Source organism: Periplaneta americana, chromosome 16, assembly GCF_040183065.1.
Source record: "Periplaneta americana isolate PAMFEO1 chromosome 16, P.americana_PAMFEO1_priV1, whole genome shotgun sequence".
Taxonomy (NCBI): domain Eukaryota; kingdom Metazoa; phylum Arthropoda; class Insecta; order Blattodea; family Blattidae; genus Periplaneta; species Periplaneta americana.
The window spans coordinates 158,344,631-158,368,255 of record NC_091132.1 but is presented as its reverse complement, the minus strand read 5'-3'; the positions used below and the strand labels follow the sequence as shown (position 1 = coordinate 158,368,255).

The 23,625-nt window shown below is 36.3% G+C and overlaps 1 protein-coding gene across 5 annotated transcripts in view; it reads left to right on the top strand.

The window, feature by feature from the left end:
• Positions 1–22,847, top strand: part of LOC138691550 (gastrula zinc finger protein XlCGF17.1-like) — a 33,264-nt gene extending 10,417 nt beyond the window's left edge. For 4 of the 5 annotated variants that reach the window (XM_069813606.1, XM_069813602.1, XM_069813604.1 and 1 more), the window contains 2 exons: positions 13,735–13,817; positions 20,208–22,847. In XM_069813606.1, the coding sequence (XP_069669707.1) occupies positions 13,735–13,817; positions 20,208–20,910 (786 nt within the window). In that variant the 3' untranslated portion in view covers positions 20,911–22,847. Of the gene's footprint in view, positions 1–13,734; positions 13,818–15,984; positions 18,977–20,207 lie in introns of those variants that run through there. The other variant, XM_069813607.1, reaches the window with a different exon arrangement.
• Positions 22,848–23,625: the final 778 nt, after the last annotated feature.

The following is a 23,625-nucleotide window of genomic DNA, read 5'->3' as shown; positions in this document are numbered from 1 at the left end:
TTTCTCTCATTTAAGTTTGGTTGTCTGGGGCAAGGAAATTCCTTGTAATCACTGTCAGAGGAAAGATAGGAATAATATAGATCTTGTGTTGTAGATTTACATACTTTGTACACTTTGTTGTTGATTTTTATTAATTCTCGCACAATTGTAACATCAAGCTCGTATTCTGATGCGAGTTGAGCCGCAGTTTCTCCTTTCCCAAACCACTCAATTATTTGTACTTTTTTTTTCGGTACTTAGCACAAAACGTTTTGTTTTGGCACTCATGGAATATACTTTATATACAGTAGAAGTTATACAGTACGGCGAATCGAACAGTAGACCATACTGTGTAAGTGTCAAGGCTTGTAATAAACTCTCTAGAAAGAAAACGTACTGGTAGACCAGTAGACCATACTGTGTAGGTGTCAAGGCTTGTAATAAACTCTCTAGAAAGAATACGTACTGGTAGACCAGTAGACCATACTGTGTAGGTGTCAAGACTTGTAATAAACTCTCTAGAAAGAAAACATACTGGTAGACCAGTAGACCATACTGTGTAGGTGTCAAGGCTTGTAATAAACTCTCTAGAAAGAAAACGTACTGGTAGACCAGTAGACCATACTGTGTAAGTGTCAAGGCTTGTAATAAACTGTCTAGAAAGAAAACGTACTGGTAGACCAGTAGACCATACTGTGTAGGTGTCAAGGCTTGTAATAAACTCTCTAGAAAGAAAACTTACTGGTAGACCAGTAGACCATACTGTGCAGGTGTCAAGGCTTGTAATAAACTCTCTAGAAGGAAAACGTACTGGTAGACCAGTAGACCATACTGTGTAGGTGTCAAGGCTTGTAATAATCTCTCTAGAAAGAAAACTTACTGGTAGACCAGTAGACCATACTGTGTAGGTGTCAAGGCTTGTAATATACTCTCTAGAAAGAAAACGCACTGGTAGACCACTAGACCATACTGTGTAGGTGTCAAGGCTTGTAATAAACTCTCTAGAAAGAAAACGTACTGGTAGACTAGTAGACCATACTGTGTAGGTGTCAAGGCTTGTAATAAACTCTCTAGAAAGAAAACGTACTGGTAGACCAGTACACCAAATTGTGTAGGTGTCAAGGCTTGTAATAAACTCTCTAGAAAGAAAACGTACTGGTAGACCAGTAGACCATACTGTGTACGTGTCAAGGCTTGTAATAAACTCTCTAGAAAGAAAACGTACTGGTAGACCAGTACACCATATTGTGTAGGTGTCAAGGCTTGTAATAAACTCTCTAGAAAGAAAACTTACTGGTAGACCAGTAGACCATACTGTGTAGATGTCAAGGCTTGTAATAAACTCTCTAGAAAGAAAACGTACTGGTAGACCAGTAGACCATACTGTGTAGGTCTCAAGGCTTGTAATAAACTCTCTAGAAAGAAAACGTACTGGTAGACCAGTAGACCATACTGTGTAGGTGTCAAGGCTTGTAATAAACTCTCTAGAAAGAAAACTTACTGGTAGACCAGTAGACCATACTGTGTAGATGTCAAGGCTTGTAATAAACTCTCTAGAAAGAAAACGTACTGGTAGACCAGTAGACCATACTGTGTAGGTGTCAAGGCTTGTAATAAACTCTCTAGAAAGAAAACGTACTGGTAGACCAGTAGACCATACTGTGTAGGTGTCAAGGCTTGTAATAAACTCTCTAGAAAGAAAACATACTGGTAGACCAGTAGATCATACTGTGTAGGTGTCAAGGCTTGTAATAAACTCTCTAGAAAGAAAACGTACTGCTAGACCAGTAGACCATACTGTGTAGGTGTCAAAGCTTGTAATAAACTCTCTAGAAAGAAAACTTACTGGTAGACCAGTAGATCATACTGTGTAGGTGTCAAGGCTTGTAATAAACTCTCTAGAAAGAAAACGTACTGGTAGACCAGTAGACCATACTGTGTAGGTGTCAAGGCTTGTAATAAACTCTCTAGAAAGAAAACGTACTGGTAGACCAGTAGACCATACTGTGTAGGTGTCAAGGCTTGTAATAAACTCTCTAGAAAGAAAACGTACTGGTAGACCAGTAGCCCATACTGTGTAGGTGTCAAGGCTTGTAATAAACTCTCTAGAAAGAAAACGTACTGGTAGACCAGTAGACCATACTGTGTAGGTGTCAAGGCTTGTAATAAACTCTCTAGAAAGAAAACGTACTGGTAGACCAGTAGACCATACTGTGTAGGTGTCAAGGCTTGTAATAAACTCTCTAGGAAGAAAACGTACTGGTACTAATATAATGTGCAGTAGTACGTACTTCTTATGTTTCTGTAGAAAAAGAAAGGGGGGGAGGAAGGGAGAGAAAGACAGTCAGATAATCCCACAATCGGTAATAGGATGACGAATAATCGGGGTTTTACTGTACTATGCCAGACATTGAATGATGGCTTGAAACAGTTGTAAACGCTTATGCAAAGCTCAAAACATTTTGGAAGTCTTCTGACTTTGTTAAGAAGTAATTTTTAAAGAAAAGTGAAAATTGCTCTTGCTGCTAGCCCAAAAAGTTGTATACACTGTTTGTTCATCAATAACTTCACAACAAATTGAGAAAAAATATTTATTTTCGGGGAAATTGTATTTTAATGTTGTTAATTAGCAGTGACCGGATGAGCGCCCAGGTGTAGTGTGAAAATAAAATGACGAATGCAAACAGTGGCCTAAATTACAACCCAGCAGACCCCACATTGCGGGGCCCAAAAACGTTCAGTGGTTACCGTAATGACACATATTTGGAAATGAGTTCGGATTACAGTGCAAGGCCCACATTATGTATTTTCCGTAAAGTATAGCCACTCTTTTTTGTCCCTGGCATATGGAAATCTGTGGTAACGACCACCATCACTGGACCCGAGGATGCGCATACGTTGATCCAACTGGCGTCATACACCCCCATCAATTGCCTCAGTAGACTGGCCCACAACCATACTGCAGTGAAGCCAACATTGAAAAAGCGACAGAGATTTTTATAGATGGAGACATTATTTGTCATGGGGTATTTTCATGTCATCATGTTGGCAGCTGTAGTCGCAGCATATAAACAGTAAACGCACATTGAAATAAAGAAATTTTGTATAGCAACACATCTGCTTGTTACTAAATTTAATTCATCATTTTTCTCGTGTTTTGTGACAATGAAATCTTTTAAAAGTAATTACGAACATTTAAGTGGTGCAGAAAAGCGCAGAAGGAAGAAACTTGAAAAATATGTTTCGAAATTGACTAAAATAACCTCAATCAAACACAAACTACCTGTGGTGGAACGAATCCGTGTTTCAGTACTATGACTTGAGAAAGACTTAGTGATTTCACTGTATTAAGTATTGAATGTGAAAAGGCCCTAAGATTTGATCTACATGATTTGATTGAGTCATTTGCTTCTCAAAAGGCCAGAAGAGAAACGCGTTTGTTGAACTAAACTTCACATTAAATTTATCTTACGTAAGCCTTTTATTGTATAATTATAGCCTTAGTAAAATAGAAGATATATAATTTAAATTTTTTCGTTGTGTTTATTTAATTTTGTTTAAAAATGAAGTATTTTGCTATGCTAAATTGTTTTACTCAAATTAGATGTAAAAAATAAAATTATGAAACTATGAAAAAATGGCAGTAAGGGAAGGGGCCCAGATTATCATTTTTGCTGGGGGCCCACTATAAAAAGTTATGCCACTGGTTGGAAGGTGATGTGGAAGTGGTATTTTAAGTTTGAAAACATTAGTGATGTACGTCAATATTGATGGAACGAGATTCAAACAATACTGCCGACACGTCTAACAATTGCACGTATTCGGCACAAATTCGAAGCCATAAGAGCCAGTGATGTGCATAAAGAACGTTCCGGGCGACCTGTAACAGCAACAACTGCAGCTACCTCCGCAGCAGTAACAATTTACACGTTCACCACAGAAGTGTGTGAAACAGTGTGCACGTGAAACCACAGTGAGTTGATCAATTATACCGCGAATTTTGAAGACTGCTAAGTGGAAGGTGTACAGTCCAGAACTGCTGCAGGCACTGTATGAGGACGACCCTGATAGACGAATTGAGTACTGTGAGTGGTTATAAAACATGAGGAGTTTGCCTGGTCTTACAAGGCACAGTTCAAACTGAATGGTAGTGTAAACCGCCACAATTGCGTGTAATCGACACCCGAAAATCCGCACATCCATCAGGACAAAATCGTCAAATTACTGGGACTTAATGTGTGGTGTGCTTTGTCCTCCAAGTTTGATTGGAACATTGTTCTTTGAAGGCACAGTTACCTGTGCTGCATATCTCAAGATGTTTCAGACAACAATTGTACCTGCCATACGAGAGCTGTATGGGGACGAGAGGGTTTTATCTGCAATAAGATGGCACCCCACCCCACTACTATCGAGATGTCAGGGCATATCTGGATGAATCTCTACCTGGATGATGGATAGGTCGGGGAGGTCCTGTTGAGTACCCAGCATGGTCCCAGACCTAACACCAATTCCTACCTATGGGGGAGCCTAAAGGATGTTTATCAGGAAATGCCAGCTGCACTGGATGCGCTACAATAACAAATCTAAATTTAACGTCATGTGCAGCTAACAAACTGGACACATTAAAGAACATAGTTCGTGGAGCATTTCGGCGGCATAGGTAGTGTTTGGATGCTGATGGTGGCCACTTCGAACACCTTACTCTAAGCTACAATTTTCCAGAAACCGTGAATTTTATCTTAATTTGTTCCAAAGTTATTGATGTACAAATGAATGGCTGCCTAGAATAACATTGTAAGACAGTTTTTATAGTTTGTCAGGAAATTAAAAATATGTTTATTCTATACTAATATTGTTAAATATTACAAAATATGACAGTGTTAGGATATATATATATATATATATATATATATATATATATATATATATATATATATATAGACATAGGGAAGACTGGAGAAACATAAGAAGACAAGTGAACAGCGACTAAAACCAGTGCGACAGAAACAAGCGAACAATGCCAAAGTGTGCAGAATGTGAACCAATTGAACAATTCCACTCTTACGCGGAGTAGCTCACCGCGTGAGACAAATAGAGCTCTCCCTCTATAGGAGGAGGCCTTTGCCCTTAACGGGACATTTTTTAGGCTAATCATTTCATCATTTCATATATATATATATATATAAACCAAACATAGTCCTAAATGATAGTATTTACTGTGTTTTCACATGTGTTGGATTTCTAATATAACTGATCAGTTTAATGGGATTCAGTGAGTTATGTTTTAAAAGCAGAGTCGGGTAATGGTGGGCAAGGAAAGGTGATTGATGCACACGATTCCTCCACATACAATTGAATAAAACGCGACATTAATCGTAAAATATTTCGTTTTTGCTCTCCAGATGCCAAGAGATTACACGCGGAAAACGGAGAAAAACTCCTACACTACAGAAAATTTGGAAAAAGCTCTGGATGCAATTAGGAATGATGGGAGAAAAATAAGGGAAGTGGGGAGAAGTTTCAACATTCCAGAGTCAATCCTACGAATGCAGTTGCTGCAAAATCGGCCTGCCCCACCTCGTCTAGGCCGTAAACCTGTTTTTACCAATGAAGTGGAGGCAGAATTAACTGAGTATCTTTTGACATTGGCAAAATTATTTTACAGTTTAACGTCCACTGAGCTCAGACAGTTAGCGTTTAAGTTTGCGGAGGAGAATAAGATTCCCCATACTTTTAATGAAATTAAAGGTCTGGCAGGAAAAGATTGGTTGTATGGGTTCTTGAAAAGGAATCCTGCATTAACATAGAGATAGCCTGAAGGAACATGCCTAAATAGGATTGCCTCCTTTAATGCTGAAGAGATAAAGATCATCTATTCTAATTTACAAGAAGTTATGGAAAAACACACTTTTGAAGGGATCAGAATTTTTAACGTTGACGAGACGGGCATTACAATTGTACAAAAAAAAAAAAAGTGCCCAAAGACTTATGAACCTAAGGGAGCAAAAAAAGTGGGAGCTGCTATTTCTATGGAAAGAGGACGAACCATAACAGGCGTTTTCTGCATGAGTGCTGCTGGTAATTACATACCACCTATGTTGATTTATCCTCGTAAAAGAATGACCTACTCTTAAAAAAAATGCACCTATTGGTGCCAGCTACAAGTGTTCCAAGAACGGGTGGATCAATTCAGAACTCTTCCTTGAATGGTCATCACCAGGGAAAGGATTTATATGTAAATACATATTTACTTATAAAGCTAATATAATTTATATTTTGCATTATCTTTATGTTTCACAATGTGTAGGCTTGAAAAATCCTACTTTTATTTTCCATATTTTTCCATATTTTAGAGTTTAGTACATATTTTCGTTAATTTCCATATATTTTCCATATTTCATATAAAACAGTCCATATTATATTAGGTTTAACAATAAAACAAAACAAAATTCCATTAACTTTTAAAAATACATTTCAACAATAGAGATTTAAACACATGTTCAGTAATCCCTTTAACATCAGAGTTATTTGAAAATTAGCAGTCCTATCAACAATGGGAAAGTAAGTTACAAAACTGTATTAATTTAATTTAAAATTTTTAACAGACTTCAGTTGTGCAGCTCAACAGTTAAATACCAGTCAGAGTACACATAGGTTCAGTTTTGTAAATCATACTATAAAGACGGTAAATATGCCAAAAGTACGTCATTCAGTCAATTTAAAATCAAAACTAACAAGTTACATTTCAGAATTTAAAGAAGATGGTTTATCAACTGACAATAAAATATTATTTTGTAATTTGTGTCAGTGTGCAGTATCATCTACACAAAAGTTCCTGGTGCAACAACACATTACAACTAGTAAACATCAGGCCAACAAACAACTAAATTCCAAGCAGAGACAATTGTTTTTAACACAACCAACAACATCGAATGTAAGATCTGAGTTTAACATCGACCTGTGCCGTTCTCTCATCTCTGCTGATATTCCTCTCTACAAACTAAAGAATAAGGTCTTCAGGGAATTCCTTGAAAAATATACTCAACATACAATCCCGGATGAGTCAACACTTAGGAAGACGTATGCTCCATCCATCTACGATGAGACAATACAGAAGATAAGAGATGAAATTAAACATAGTTCAATTTGGGTTTCCATTGATGAGACTCCCGACAAAGAAGGTAGACTTGTTGGTAATGTAGTTATCGGTTTGTTAAGTGAACAATATTCTGAACGAATTCTTTTACATTGTGATGTTCTAGAAAAGTGCAATAACAAAACTATAGTTAAACTGTTCAACGAAGCTATGGGTATCCTGTGGCCAAAGGGTATTATGTACGATAATGTGTTATTCTTTATTAGCGATGCTGCCCCTTATATGGCCAAAGCTGGACAAGCATTATCTGTTGTATATCCTAAATTGACTCATTTTACTTGTGTGGCGCATGCATTTCATCGTGTGGCAGAAGTGGTCAGAGACAATTTCCCTAAAGTAGATTTGTTGATTTCATCAGTGAAAAAAGTATTTCTCAAAGCTCCCAGTAGAGTTAACGTGTTGAAAGAAATGTACCCTGAAATTCCATTGCCACCAAAGCCAATTTTAACTAGATGGGGTACATGGCTAGAAGCAGTTGAATATTATGCCGAACATATAGACTCTATTAACAATGTTCTCCTTGCATTGGACTCTGAAGATGCAGTCTCAATTGATACTGCGAAAACAGTTACCTGTGACATAAGTGTGAAGAATGACTTAGCTCACATTCAGCATACATTTTCATGCATCATAAAAACGCTCAAAAGTCTCCAAAATAGGCACCTTTCACTATCTGAAAGTTTTGAAATTATAAATAGTACTGTGGAACAACTGAATCGTGGTAGAGGTAAAGTTGCAGATGCAGTAAGAGCTAAGGTGGACACTGTACTTTCAAAAAACCCTGGATATGAAGAACTACAAAAGGTTGTTGCTGTGATGAGTGGTGAATCAACAGTGAAGATTAACTTGGACTTATCCCCAGCAGACATTGTGAAATTGAATTATGTACCAGTTACTTCTTGTGACGTCGAACGCTCTTTTAGTCAGTATAAATCTATCCTCAGAGACAATAGAAGAAGATTCACTTTTCAGCACTTGAAAGAAATGTTTGTAACCTATTGTTATGGTAACAGACAATAAAAATTGTGTTTTGTTGAAACTACATTGGAAGATAAGGTACGTCCATTATATTTTTTGTTTAGTTTGATTAAAATGTACCAATATTTAACGTACATAGTCATTTTTTTTATAATTTTAAGTCCATATTTAATTCCATATTTTGGTAAAAATCCATATTTAATTCCATATTTTGGTAAAAATAACTACATATATATTTACATATTTCATATATTTTTAGTCCATATAAATCCGTTCCCTGGTCATCACACTTACAGAATCAAAAAATTAAGACATAGCGTTTCGAAGGGTGGTTCTCCCTTCGTCTTCAGGTGGAAGGAAGGAGAGAAGAGAAAAAACCTATTGTTGGGATCGTTACGTACAGCTATTCTGTATGACTGATCGTCGATTCCTGGCTTCGGTGGAGATTATAATTAAGAAAGACCCGAAGTCATTTGCAGTATGTTGGCACTATGGTTATCCCCAAGAATTCATCAAAAAGGCCATAAGTCATAACCAAGAAAACAAGAGCGATCCCCCCCCCCCTGACCCCCTGAATACCATAGTTATCCCATATGTAAGAGGCACCTCCGAAAAATTCAAGAAAATCTCCAAGAAATATAACATCAGAGCGGTCTTCAAATCAGAGAGTACATTCAGCCGAATCCTGTCCAACAACAAACCCAAACCCAATTACATGGATACCAGAGACTGCATTTATAACATTCCGTGTGAATGCGGTCGCGTGTATATAGGTGAAACGAGCAGACCTCTGTCCACAAGAGTTAAGGAGCACAAGTACAACTTCAAACAATGCTTAATAGATAAGTCAAGAATAGTACGACACAGCTTTGAATCCGGACACAAAATAAAGTGGGAAATTACTTCAATCCTACAAACTGAGCGTTCTCTGACTCAGAGGAAATACAAGGAAGCCGCACATATGAGTTTTTCGGACAATGCCATTAGTCAACCTAGTCTAATTCTTCCGGATATTTGGTTAGCCATAGTTGAACAAGACATCAGAAATATTCAATACAAAAGGAAGAATGCTGTCACCAACAACACGTAGACACCTGGGATCATCTCCACCACCATTAGACAACGCAACCTAGTGTTGCAGCTTAGTAATTAGTAGTAGTGTCTGCTACCGCTAGGTGGCAGAAGTAGTTTTTATTTTGTCCTTTGTTACTAGTTTTTTTATTTTTTTATTTTTCTATTATTTTTATCGCGGTATCATAACACTTGTTCATTTTTTCAGTTCCCCACCTCCTCCTTTTCTGTGTCTTTCATCAATTTTTTTTAGCCACTTCACGCCCATCTTCTTTATTCCGTTTGGTTTTAGTGCCAACATACTGCAAATGACTTCGGGTCTTTCTTAATTATAATCTCCACCGAAGCCAGGAATCGACGATCAGTTATACAGAATAGCTGTACGTAACGATCCCAACAATAGGTTTTTTCTCTTCTCTCCTTCCTTCCACCTGAAGACGAAGGGAGAACCACCCTTCGAAACGTTGTGTCTTAATTTTTTGATTGTGACAACCAGCAATGGAAAAAGTCCAAACCCCTCACCTAAACATTAACAATCCACCATTGCTTTCCAACCCCTCATTTAGATCAACACTTACAGAAGCATGCAAAACCAACAGCAACAGATCCTATTCTCCTTGTTCTGGATAACCATGCTAACCATATCTCCATTGAAGCATACAACTTCTGCGAGAATAATTTCATCCATATGCTTTCCCTTCCTCCACATACATCAGATCACCTTCAGCCTCTTGATTTGACCTTCTTCAGTCCGCTAAAGAGTGCACTCTATAGGGAATATGACTTACACCTAACTACTACAGGGCATCAGAGAATAACTGAGTATGACTTGGCAGAGCTCCTAAACAAAGCATTCATGAAAGTTGCCACAATGGAGAAGGCAGTTTCAGGTTTTTCCTCTGCTGGAATATTCCCACTGAATCCTGAGAAATTCAACGAAACTGATTTTGCTCAAGCCAACGAGATTAGACAGCTAGTAGTTGAAGGTACTCCTGACCCTGAAACCTCTCATTCTGCGCCGTCTCCTCAGTCTCCAGACAGTCAAAGTGGATCCCCAACAGATGAGCAACCACAATCTCTCTCTCAAGATCCTGAACCATCAGCAACCAAAACAAATGCCTTTTTCCAAATTTCCCCAATTCCTAAACCAAAAAGCAATCCAAATGCTAAAAGAATTTCTCAACATTCAGAGATATTAACTAGTACGCCAGTGAAACGAAAGCTAGAAGAAGCTGAAAGAAAGAAAAAAAATGAAAATTTAAAAGAAAAGAACGGAATGAGTTGAAAAAGAAAACTGGAAAACTGTTCGAAGATGTGTAGCTGAGCTGTCAGAGGATGGGAAAAACAACTGCAAAGATAAAAAGAAGACTAAGAATAAGAGACAGGAAACACCAGAGTCATCTGAAGCATCAGACATTTCCAGGATTTGCGATGACAATAGTGACAGTGATTTTGGTGAAATTGACAATGTGGCGTTGAAATCATTAATAAACTTACCTAGTTCTTCCAAACAAGCCAATATATCGTGCAATATCTGTGGAGAAATAGTTAAAGACATGGAATTGTGGTACAGATGTGTTGTGTATGTCTCTTGGAATCACGCGGAGTGCACTGGAGTAAAGACACCTAAAGATTATATGTGTGATTTTTGTTTGTCTACAAAATGAATATTTAAAAAATTGAAAATTTGAATATAATCGTAGGATTTTAGTAGCATTGCATTTTTTTCTATAATTGTAACTAACATTATAATATTCTAATAATAATACATAATGTAAATTTCAGCCAATTCACTTTCTTTTATGATGATTTGATGCGCACAATTTCCCAACCCATGCACTTGATTACCCCTTACGGCAGGCAAATGTGCGCACATGTATATTTCTGTAATTCTCAATTATAGTCCAATAAATTTAATTTTTCATTAAATATGTTTCTACACATCGAAAGTAGAGTTACTAAGGCAGCCTTATTCATAACTGCTTGTATGTTACCTATTATGAGATCATCACAAGACCGATTCTTGCTAAAGTGCGCACAATTCCCCCACTCTCCCTTATGTATTGCCTTCATCTTCCAAATAACATAACTTTTCGAACATTTACAGTACAAAATTGTTATATGTTAGTCCAGAAAAACAACGTTGTAAAGCAAAGAAACTTAAACACTGTCCATATTTCCTGGTAAATTCTTTGTGATTGTTACATTTGAGTAAATTAAATAATAATAATAATAATAATAATAATAATAATAATAATAATAATAATAATAATAATAATGATGATGATGATGATGATGATGATGATGATGATGATGATGATGACAAATTTATATCATAAGAACTTGAAACAAATTACACAACTTAGATATGTGTTTAGGCATACAATATCAATATTACAGTCCACATCTGTGGAGTAACGGTCAGCGCGTCTGGCCGTCTGGGTTCGAATCCCGGTCGGGGCAAGTTACCTGGTTGAGGTTTTTTCCGAGGTTTTCCCTCAATCCAATACGAGCAAATGCTGGGTAACTTTCGGTCCTGGATCCTGGACTCATTTCACCAGCATTATTACCTTCATTTCATTCAGACGCTAAATGACCTAGATGTTGATACAGCGTCGTAAAATAACCCAATAAAATAAAATAAAAATCAATATTACACACGCAAGAATCCTTTTTGTTTTCTTTATTCTGTTATTAGGCCATGGTAGAATTCAAAGTAACCATGACCAAGAAGAAGAAAACTTGATATTGTAATCAGATCATTTTTTTTCACTTTTGTGGTTGGAACAGGGCCATGATAAAGACAAAAGATAATACTGGCATTTCTTAAGATTACTTAAGAGATTTATACGTTCTGTAACGGAAGATAATTACAAAAAAATCATATTTAGTAGTCTACACTTTATGTTCACTCATTTTCCTTGGAAGTAGTACGTACAAACAACATTTAATTTCTCATACTTTTTAATTCAGTATGTTCTTTCCCATACTCTAAACAAAAGCTGATGTTGCAGAGCGTGATAAACACTGCGAGGGTCAAGGTCCTCAAATGACACACCAATACAATACCCGTGGCTGGATGAATGCAATAAGACATTAAGAGCTAATGGGTTGCGAGTGGTACACATACTAACATCGCATTTAGCGCAAAGTGGATTGATTAAAATTACTTACGGAGAATAGCCCAATTGCTGCCTCACTGAAAATGTCACTGATGTATGATTTCGTGTTATTCAAAACTAGGGTGCGAATTAATGGGGAGGATGGGGGAGGGGATTCCCCCCCTGTTGGAAAGTTATCCTTCTCTCAAATTGATATTATCATCCTTGCCAAGGATAACTTCTATCCCCCCCCCCCTCACAAAATAGAATTATTTTAATACGAGTATATTACTTTATAAAGATTAAAGTAAGCAAAGAGAATAATATTTCTGTATTATCATCACCGGCAAGCTGACAACAATCAATAACTTAGAAATTACACATCTTATCTTAAGCCTGTACACGCATATAATTATTATTATTGTGATCAAGATGCAAGACAAGCAACTCAGTGTGACGAAGTGTTGAGCCGTATTGAATGAGGATAATAATAATTTTATGTATGCTATTCTCTATCTAGGACTCTATCCCCCCACCCCCCATCAGAAATCTTAATTCGCATCCTGTTTAAAACTGATAGTAATACATTCCATTACGATTATGTTGTTTTGTTTAGTAAAAGTGCAGAAAAATATAGTTTACAGTCGTTAGAATATGGTGTAGAAGTTTCGGAAGATATATCGTAAAATATTTAATTTTTATGCCTGTCAAAAATTTGTTACTGTAAAATTGTTCACATTGATGTCCTACCAGTATTATTGTTTCAGTTACTTCATATAAAGCTTATTCCACTATTAAAATGTATTTGGGCATTATATAATTTATTCTTTATATGCCTAAGTATAATGCATCTACCATATACACACCCTTCCTTGATTCTTAAATGACTGATGTGCATCAAAATGTGACACAGTAATATGCATGAACAATCTAAGCGCCGTATTTTGGCGCTTAACCAATTGATGCGTAACTATAACGTGATCGTTTCTGTTTCGACTAAGTGCAAGATCGAAATATCGTCTATAATAATGCGTATAACTCACTTTTATGCACATAGTATGAATCAGTACATGAAACATTATTATAGGCCTATGTGTGGTTATCAAGTCCGCAAGAATTATATAGGCTATATAGCTCCAGGATTAAAAATGTTTCAAAATCTTCTAACGCGTTTTTCTCGAAACTAACAATGTCGCATAGCCGGTTGTTGCATATTACCGTCCATTTATACACGACACAAGCAAATATCCTGAATTTAATAATGATGTATGAAGGACGTAAATCAGTGCAGTTCGGGGAAACCAAATGGATTATGTGTAAAAGTCATTACAACCGTACCGAAAAGTTAAATTGGATCCACTAGGTTAGAATAGTCAGGTGTCTGACATAGGAATAGAATGACCTGTATGCTCAGTTAAAGTTCTCTTCATTACTTACTCACTTTTCCAGGAAGATTTGTTGGACGTGGACGGAGTTCAGCAGGAACAGAAAGTGGAAGTATCTTCAGAAGAGGATGAAATGTTGACTGAGAAGTAAGTATACTGTTCTCTCTGCTTCTTTCATTCTTTCAGAACTTCATTTAATGGCGACGTAGGAAATAAATTTTATAATTTATGATGGTGTTCTTTGTCTACTGTGTTAATACAGTTATTCTTATTAACGCCTCAATAAATCTTGGTTCTGAAATAACATAAGATTCACTAAAGTTATCACTATCATGACAAGTAGACACTACAACTCCTACTATATCTGCTGCTTTATTATTCTGCTGACGGAGAACCATGATCTCTTGTAAGGTATGATCACATCACTACTTTGATTGGCAACATTTCTACTGCGGCTGCAATCCTTATGCATTGTGCTATTTGACTTCTTCTTGTGCTGCGGGACTTACGACAAGTTTTGCTGTTCTGTACTTCTGTACTTACAGGTTGCATTACTTTGGCAGTGGCAGCTAGATGGCTCTTTTCGTCTCTCTGCTCATACTTCACTGCATTAATAGGTTGTGTTCCCTTTTAGGTTTTCATAATATGAAATGCAGGCAAATGTATCTTAACTAGCTGTGCTTTTATTATGAATCAGGTGAACAAGGTCTTAAATGATAAACAAAAGGAAGGGACTTGGTCATTTTCTGAATGAAAACCGAGAACAGTGTGTAGTTCCAGTCGCTTTTGAGAACTGATTACAAGTCATAAGATCTATTCTATTGGAAACTGGTTTAGATTGTCAGCAACATATATGTTTTTGTTGTTTATTGTTACAAGCCTTTATCTTTTGAGTCCAATGTGCGTGAAATTTATTTTTGAAAATATCATCTCCGATTTTGATTGCATTATCAAATTCTACTGTAGCTTTTTTACTGTTCAGTTTCTATTTTATCTTCTTTAGTAAATTAAACTTTCGAATGTAGGGAATTTATGTTGTATATCAAATTAAGAGGGATGTACTTTGATGTATTAACGAAATATTATGAAATGGATATGTTATGACCACTGAACTAGTTCTGGTAAAATCATTCACAATGTAAAATTTCAAAATCATTGTCGCTGTCCCCACTTTCTTTACCTAGTGATACATTACACATACATACATAAAAGATTTAGCCACCCTCGGTAGCATAGTTGGTGTAGCGCTGGCCTTCTATGCTCGAGGTTGCGGGTTCGATCCTGGCCAAGGTCGTTGGCATTTAAGTGTTTTTAAATGCGACAGGCTCACGTTAGTAGATTTACTGGCATGTAAAAGAACTCCTGCGGGACAAAATTCCGGCACTCTGGCGACGCTGATATAACCTATGCAATTGCGAGCGTCGTTAAATAAACCATAATTAGTAGTAATTAGTAAAAGATTTATCTACTGAGAACTGCGGTATCTCATGGAAAGATGGAATAGGAACCAGTTTCGAGTGCGGCACAGATCTCATAGTTGAAGTTAGATCAGGATGTGACACCTTAGCATGATTATTTCGATTGTTGCCTATGATATAACATTAAAGTAATTGGCCTTGGTATTTCTCTTTCCATTTATCCACTGGCGCAAATGCTGTGTACCAGTTTTACATACCATATTAGATCACCATGACTTATCTTGATCTCCAAACCTGACACAAATAACGTAATATGCTGTACTCACAGACTCTGAGGTAGGTTTCCTAGTTTCTTTGAGTGTGTACTCCCCACTTATCTAGAAAAAATTGTCGCGATGATTCAAGCACGGCCGTTGTGAAGTAGTCTGTCTTTGCGATTCTCGATCTCCAAAAATGAGAGGACATGAGTTTCAATATAATTATGCACACCTCCAGTACGTTTGTAACTGTGATATAATTAAGTACTTACATTTCAGAATCCAGTATCGGGTATAAAATTACACTTGGAAGCGCGTAAACATATTACTTAGTATGCACGAAAAAAAACAAACTATAATCTTTTCGCTGTAAGAAAAATCCTAATGTAAACAATAGCACGTGACTGAAGTGAATCTTCATTGGCCACTGTTTGGCGCCATAGATTCTCAGTACGTGTTCCCGCCTACTGTTGTACATTCTGTTTCATGTTAAACATTTCCCGTTACTCGTCAAGTAGGCCTAACCTCACTACTATGCATTCGTTTGCTTAGGAAACATTTACTTTATAATTACTGTAATTAAAACTCACTTAACTTATTATATACATTTAAGACTATTCGTTTTTCTCCGCTTTTCAGAGGGTTTCCACTCTTATGTTTAATAACCACACACACTGAGGATACAGAAGCCATACTTCAGTACCACGTGCTTACGTGAACAACTACGAGCTCAAGTGACGCCAGCTTGTTACAAGAACAGACTACCTCGGTATTACTGTTGGTATTCATCCGCGTTCATAGTAAATAACAAAATATAAAAGTAGCTTTTCTTTTACATAGCGTTTTACATATGAGTGAAGTTATATGTTTCATTGTATTTAACAATTAGAATTCAATTTTTTATTTCCATACAATACAAGATTGTGGTTTCCAAATACGAACTATATTCTCCTGCGTCATGTGAGTGTTTCGACTGGGAGCCAATCACGGATATGACGGCAATGTGCTTATGTTTACATTAGGATTTTTCTTACAGTGAAAACAGTAAAGGAAAAAGACGAAATCTAAATTTTATGTCGTTTTCAAAACAGTGATAACCATCTAGAAGTTAATACTGTTCAGGTAACAAATCAGAATTATAATGTATTGTATAGCGTAATTGATATATTAGGGCCGTCATTTTGTTTGTACTAACATTTCCAATATTAACCTGACTCTACCTTTGGATTAACGATTGAGAAACGGAAAAACTGCTTGCTACGCCCTTCCACGACCGAAGTTTGACGACACTAGTGTAAACTACAATACAAATAACTTTACTATATATAGGAGGGAAGAAAAGTAGTCCATACATTTACGTAAACTAGGAAATATTAAGATTTTGAGTTTGATGATTTTCTTCGGGTTTTTATTTAATAAAAATGCAATACAGTATTAAGAGTAAATGTTTTTAGTCACTAACTGAACTATCCAATCAGACGTATTTATTATGCAATGTGTAGTATACTGTCTACAGCACATTAACATACAATATTTAGCCACCAGCATGGCTCAGTCAGTTAAGGTGCTTGCCTGCAGGTCTGAAGTTGGACTCGGGCGTGGTTTCGATCCCCGCTTGGGCTGATTACCTGGTTGGGTTTCTCCGAGGTTTTCCCCAAGCGTAAGGTGAATGCCAGGTAATCTATGGCGAATCCTCAGCCTCATCTCGCCAAATACCATCTCGCTATCACAAATCTCATCGACGCTAAATAGCCTAATAGTTGAATCAGCATCGTTAAACAACCGACTAAAAAATACAATATTTACAGTGCATTAAAATTTAAAAAATGATCAAAATATGGATATTTAAACAAATTATTGAAAATGGTGGTCGTTCATTTCGATACGGACTTCAGTTTTTTTGTGTATATTATCAAAAACGTTTTGAAGCATATCTTCTGAAATTGAGTGTATGGTTTCTTGAATGTAATTATTTAATTCTTCTTTTGTTGTAGGATGTTTAGCAAATACAACTGTTTCACAGTAACCCCAAAGAAATGATGCAAAGCACTCAAATCAGGCGACATGGGGGAGCCATAATCCTGCACCAATTCAAATAATTCTGTACCTACTCTATAACATAGTACCTTATGTACTATCAATTCAATCTTTACTTCTACCCGATCCCCGTAGATAAATTTACTTAGAGATGCTATCTACTGTACGTCCATATGGTTAAGTAGGAGGGTCTTAGAAAGGGGGAAATCACGTGAAAATTACTTAACGAGGCCCTTTTATTTAAATTATTTTAAATAGTTGTATAATATTACGTAGGAGTCCAATTTCTAACAGCAGACTTTTTCAGAAAAGAGTTAAGACAGCCCAGCCACTATAGCCTTTACAGAGGAACCAGCAGAAACGGGTGGGGGAAACCGGGATGCGACGTAACTAAACAATCGCACTACCTGTGTGAAAATATGATTCAATAGTGAATGAATGCTCTTTCTTCACTGAAAAATGCGATCATATTTCTGGAACATACTATATGCACTCACTCTGTACTGTTTACTATGACCGTAAGACGACTTTAACTGCATTTGCGGCTTTGGTTGTGTGTGGAAGTTTGCTACTAGAAGGAGTGGGAGTGAAGTACATTAAAAACTCAGGTACAATAAAAATTGAAGTAAAAATAAAACGATGTCCCTGTATAAATTCAACAATACCCAACAAATTTGAGTTGGCCCTGTCATTTTCAGTATCATCGCCCCAAATAACCACAACAACAACATGTCTAAAAACAAAGACAGCAACAAAAACGTTTATTGGCTTGAGTTATTATTTGATATTTTTAGTAATACTATTGATGAAAAAATATATCTGTACTTTTGATATTAGATTATTCCAATTTTATAAATGATTAAGAAATAAAAGATCATCGTCATCATCATCATCAATAGCTATCAGGGTTTAGGCCATTTGGCCTGTTCCATCTCAGGTGAAAAGCTGGTCTCTCCATTGCTTCTTCAGGCGTCCACGATCTCGGTATCCAAGGGGTCTGTAATTTAATAATCTCCTCGGTAGTCTATCATTTGACATCCGTAGAACATGCTCATGCCAGTTGCTCCGATACTTGTGGATTGTCTCTGTAATGGCTGCGATATTTAGTTCTTGTCGGATGTCTTCATTATATTTATGGTCATAGAGAGTGTAGCCTGCTAATGGTCTTAGTAATCTCATCTCAGCTGCTTCTATTCTTTTCAGTTGACTAGTTGTTAGAGTCCAAGTTTCTGATCCATATAGCATAGTTGGAATGGCCATTGTTTTGTAGAATTTCAAAATTATGTCTTGCCGGATCTTGTTAAACAGTGTATTTCTAATTGTTCTTAGCAGTTGTTGAAATTTGGCTAATTTATTATCTATATCTCGAGAATGAATATAGGAGAGATTACAGCCAAGATAAATAAAAGCATTTACATGCTCTACTCCAGAGTTATTGATAACTATTTTAGTTCTTATAAAATTTTTACCAATAAAGGCCATGGTTTTTGATTTGTGTATAGAAATTTCTAAATTGTACTCTTTTGTTTTTGATATAACCTATGAATTGCCATTTGTAAGTTGTCTTCGGTGTTAGCTAATATAATTACATCATCTGCGTAGAGCGGGGTTTGTTATCGATCATAAAATGTGTGGCCAAATCAATTTCCCAGTCCTTAATAAGTGCATTTATATATATATTAAATAAACAAGGAGATAGCGGACAACCTTGTTTCTAAGCCTTGATTTGTTATCTTAGTCGTTAAACTAGAAATAAAAGATGACTACTCAAAATCAAGGCTTTACCCTTTATTATTATTATTGTTATCCAAATATTGAAACCCTATTTTACCTTTGGTATATTAGGGTTGTAGTTTGTTACATGTGAAATACATTATGTAGTGATAATACACAATTTTAAAGAATTAATAGTAGGTCTGAGTCATAGTTACAATATAAATACACTAATTAAGAGACAGTAAACAATAATAAATACGTTATGCAATAATTACTTTCAGTTAAAACAAAATGAAATAAAATTAGAAATTATAATCGAAGGTGTAGAGAAATTGCAAGATTATTACATTAATTTGTCATTTTATACATAATTTTAAGCAATAGGAATGAGATAATGCACAGAATTGGCTTAGTTACAAATAAAACACCTATTATATAGTTGGTTTGCGATAGTAAAAAAAAATAAAAACAAAATTACTTATGGTTACAAACTATATACCTGTCATCAAATACTGAATAATAGTAAAATCTATAATACAAACATAGTTATTGTTGTTATTACTATTATTATGTCCCAAAGATAGACACCTTGTTTTACATAGTGCATTAGGATTTTATAACATCATTAATTTACATACAATTAATAGCTACAGTCTTGCGTGGATGTGGTGTATAAACTCTGTGAATTGTTTGTAACAACATTTTTTTTAAGAAAATGGTAAAGGGGTGTGCAGTAATTTAAATTGCAGTCCGAGATATGATATCTTAAAAAGTGTCTTTTCCTTTCGAACACTGGACAGTGAAAAATCAAATGTTCAACAGTCTCATTCTCTTTGCATATGCACAGAGATTCTTCTGCACTTTTGATCCTAAATCTTTAAAAGTAGGAACCGAATTTTTTACCCTTTTCTACAGTAATGGCTGTTACGTATCGAAAATAAAAGCACATTTTTTTTATAATTGAAATTAAAATTGCTATATCTGCTGAAATTGATCAGCAAGAGAGGAAGTAATTGGATATATATGTGTGTGTAATGTAATATTTGTTATATTTATACCTCATCATATTGATTATTGTGGAGTCTGATAAACTTTTATATTCTTTTCAGCATTGTAAATAATGTTGAACAGTGTGTGCCACAAGAGTGCCCCGGCATTGATTGTCATGGAGAAAAATTGACACGTGGTAGCAACAGTCCAGACTTTCCATACACTAATGACGTCAGCCATAAGTCTATAAAGTGTAATATATGCAATGAGGTTTTTGTAACACCGCAATCTCTGTCACTTCATTTTCGTATACACACCATAAAAAAGTCGTTCAGATGCAATATATGTGGAAAGTTCTTCTCATCATCAAATTTAAAAATACATGCCCGCATACACACAGACGAGAGTCCATTCAAATGTGAGGTGTGTGGAAAGTGTTTCTCAGCATCGGCAAAATTTATCAGACATGCTCGCATACACACAGGCGAAAGGGCATACAAATGCCAGGAATGTGGAAAGACTTTCTTAGAATCGGGAGATTTAAAGAAACATGCACGCATACACAGAGGCGAAAGGCCATTCAAATGTGAGGAGTGTGGAAAGTGTTTCTTAGCAGCGGGAGATTTAAAGAAACATGCACGTATTCACAGAGGTGAAAGGCCATTCAAATGTGAGGTGTGTGGAAAGTGTTTTTCAGTATCGTCAAATTTATACCATCATGCACGCATACACACGGGCGAAAAGCCATTCAAATGTCAGGTGTGTGGAAAGTGTTTCACACAATCTGCAACATTAAACAGACATGGTCGCACTCACACATAGGCGAAGGGGCATTCAAGTGTGAGGTATGTGGATAGTATATCTTAGAATCTGGAGATTTAAACAAACATGCATATGTACAGAGAGACGGAAGTCCATTCAAATTTTAAGTGTGTTGACAGTTTCTCAGAATCGTGAAGTTTTGTAATCATGCACGCATACAAACTGGCGAAAGGCCATTCAAGCGCGAAGAGAGTGGAAAGTTTTTCTCAGAATTGGGACATTTAAGGGGTTAGGTACAGCTTATTATTATTATTGTATCTCTAATGGGGGGTACCCCTATTTTACATATGTATGCTAGGGCTATAGCTTTACACAAAAAATAGGCCTAAGCATAAAACAAATTGAAAAGTAAAATAAATTAGCTTACACAATGGAAATAAAACCTAAAGAATCCGTAATTTAAACATTGCGATTGCAAATCAAACATCAGTCATCAATTGAGACATACAGAGAACAGTTACAACACATAAACAAAATATTTCTTATAGCGGTACTCTATAACACAATTAAGCAACTTTCCCTAACATACATCATAAATTAATACACAATAGTCACACAAACACAATCAAGCATCCCATAACTATGACTCACATACACAACAAATCAAGCATCCTCTACAACACATACACTTCAACATAATAACCATACGTTTAAAAGTTACAAATTTGGCTGCAAAAGAATAAATAGGACACTGTTACTAAATACTGTTATTTCTACAAGGTCTTAAATACACCTGTAATAAATATGTGAAATTCCTTTATGCAACATTGCTTCAGAAGAACTTTTGTAATTGGTGGTGAGAAAGTTGTATCGCACATACTAAGGTGGGTTTCTAGCCGGTATCTCTTGTGTTCTTGTAGTGGGCACTGAAATAAAAGGTGGTCGACTGTTTGTGTGGTGTGTTCACAGGGACATGAAGAGCCATTTGGGTTGTTAATTTTGAAACGTTCAAAATATGAATTAAATTTTCCGTGTCCAGTCATAAATTGCGTGGATATGTAAGATGGTTAATAATTCTTTACAGTTAGTCTAACTTTAACTGTGGGAAAATATAGTGATTTTGTGATTTGACCAGCTAGGTACAGCTTACAGCAGTAAAATGTCTGGAAATATTTAATATTTTTTCCTCTCCATTACTGGATCTTGTACAAAATTGAAAATAGGTATGTGCAAAACACTGTTCTTCTGCTGTATGAAAATATATATATATATATATATATTTACGATTAAAACAAAATATAAAGGGTGCGTCAGAAAGAACGGATGGATTTCAAATTATCGATATGGAGCTAGAGGAGGGATATAGTGAGGGGGACCACGACTGTTGCGTCAGCCAGAGAATGCAGTTTCAGTTGAGAACATGGTGTTGGTCTGACATACAACGTGCTTTTATCGTAAAGACATTTTTGAAAAATGAAGAGTCTGTGATCGCCACTCAGGACTCATTTCGACATCGGATTTCACGCTACGATTCCAACACGGAATACAATTTTCCGGTGGGTGGCTTCATTTCGTAACACAGGTTCAACATTAAAGAAGAAATCACCTGAACGAAGACGCAGCACGTGTACACCTGCAAATGTGGAGACAGACACTAGGTTTTTCTGGCCACCTCAAAGATCAGCCCGCAAACATGCTATTGCACTGAGATTGTCCGAGGCTACAGTAAGATCTCACGCCCAGCAACTTCTTTCTTTGGGACCTTTTGAAGGCGTAAGTTTGTAAACATCGATCACATATACCGGATGAACTGAAGACGGCGATTCGTGAAGAAATCGTGGCAATTCCACCAGCTATGACTGAAAGTGATGGCGAACTTCAGAAAACGCCTCGATGCCTGTATTGAAAGCCAAGGACATCATATGGATTATGTTGTTTTCCATAAATAAACTGCATGTATTGGTGAATATGCTGATAACAATAAATTTTTGATTTGATGAATCCTTACAATTTTCTTGCCCTGTGAAATCCATCCGTTCTTTCTGACGCACCCAGTATATATATATATATATATATATATATATATATATATATATATATATATATATTTTTTCAGAATTCAAAACGGTGGCAATTCACTGTGCAGTGATCAAGCGTTTCTCTCATAATTCATAACCTTGTTAACTTTTTCATGTTCTCTCCCTTTTTTTTATTGCTGAATCGCAAGTTTACAGTACGCTCTTTCAACTACATTCCTTAATAAATAATATACAGGATGTTTCAAAAATACGGGGCATAATTTCAGGTATGTATTTCCCACATGTAGACAATCAAAATAGTTCATTACAACATGTGTCCGGAAATGCTTTATTTCCGAGTTATGGCCTTCACAACATTGAAATTCACCGGAACGTTTTTCTTTCTGCAGGTCGTTTCCGTCAAAGGAGACATTAAGAGGGCACTCTGATAGTTCATTCTGAGGCGAAGGTTACATTCAGTGTTGTGTAGGCGTTAGACTGTGCGACATGTATTCAAATCAAGAGCTGGCAGAGATACACTTCATGTACGGTAAGGCGGACGGCAATGCTGCGCTGGCTCGTCGTTTGTACCAGGAGAGGTACCCATAGCGACAATGTCCAGATCGGAAGACATTTGTACGTCTCCATTACCGTCTGTGCGAGTATGGAAAATTTAACTCTCCTGGTTTGGGAAGGGGACGACCAAGATCTACAACTCCAGAAATACAGGAGGAGATTCTGGAGGCTGTGAACATGA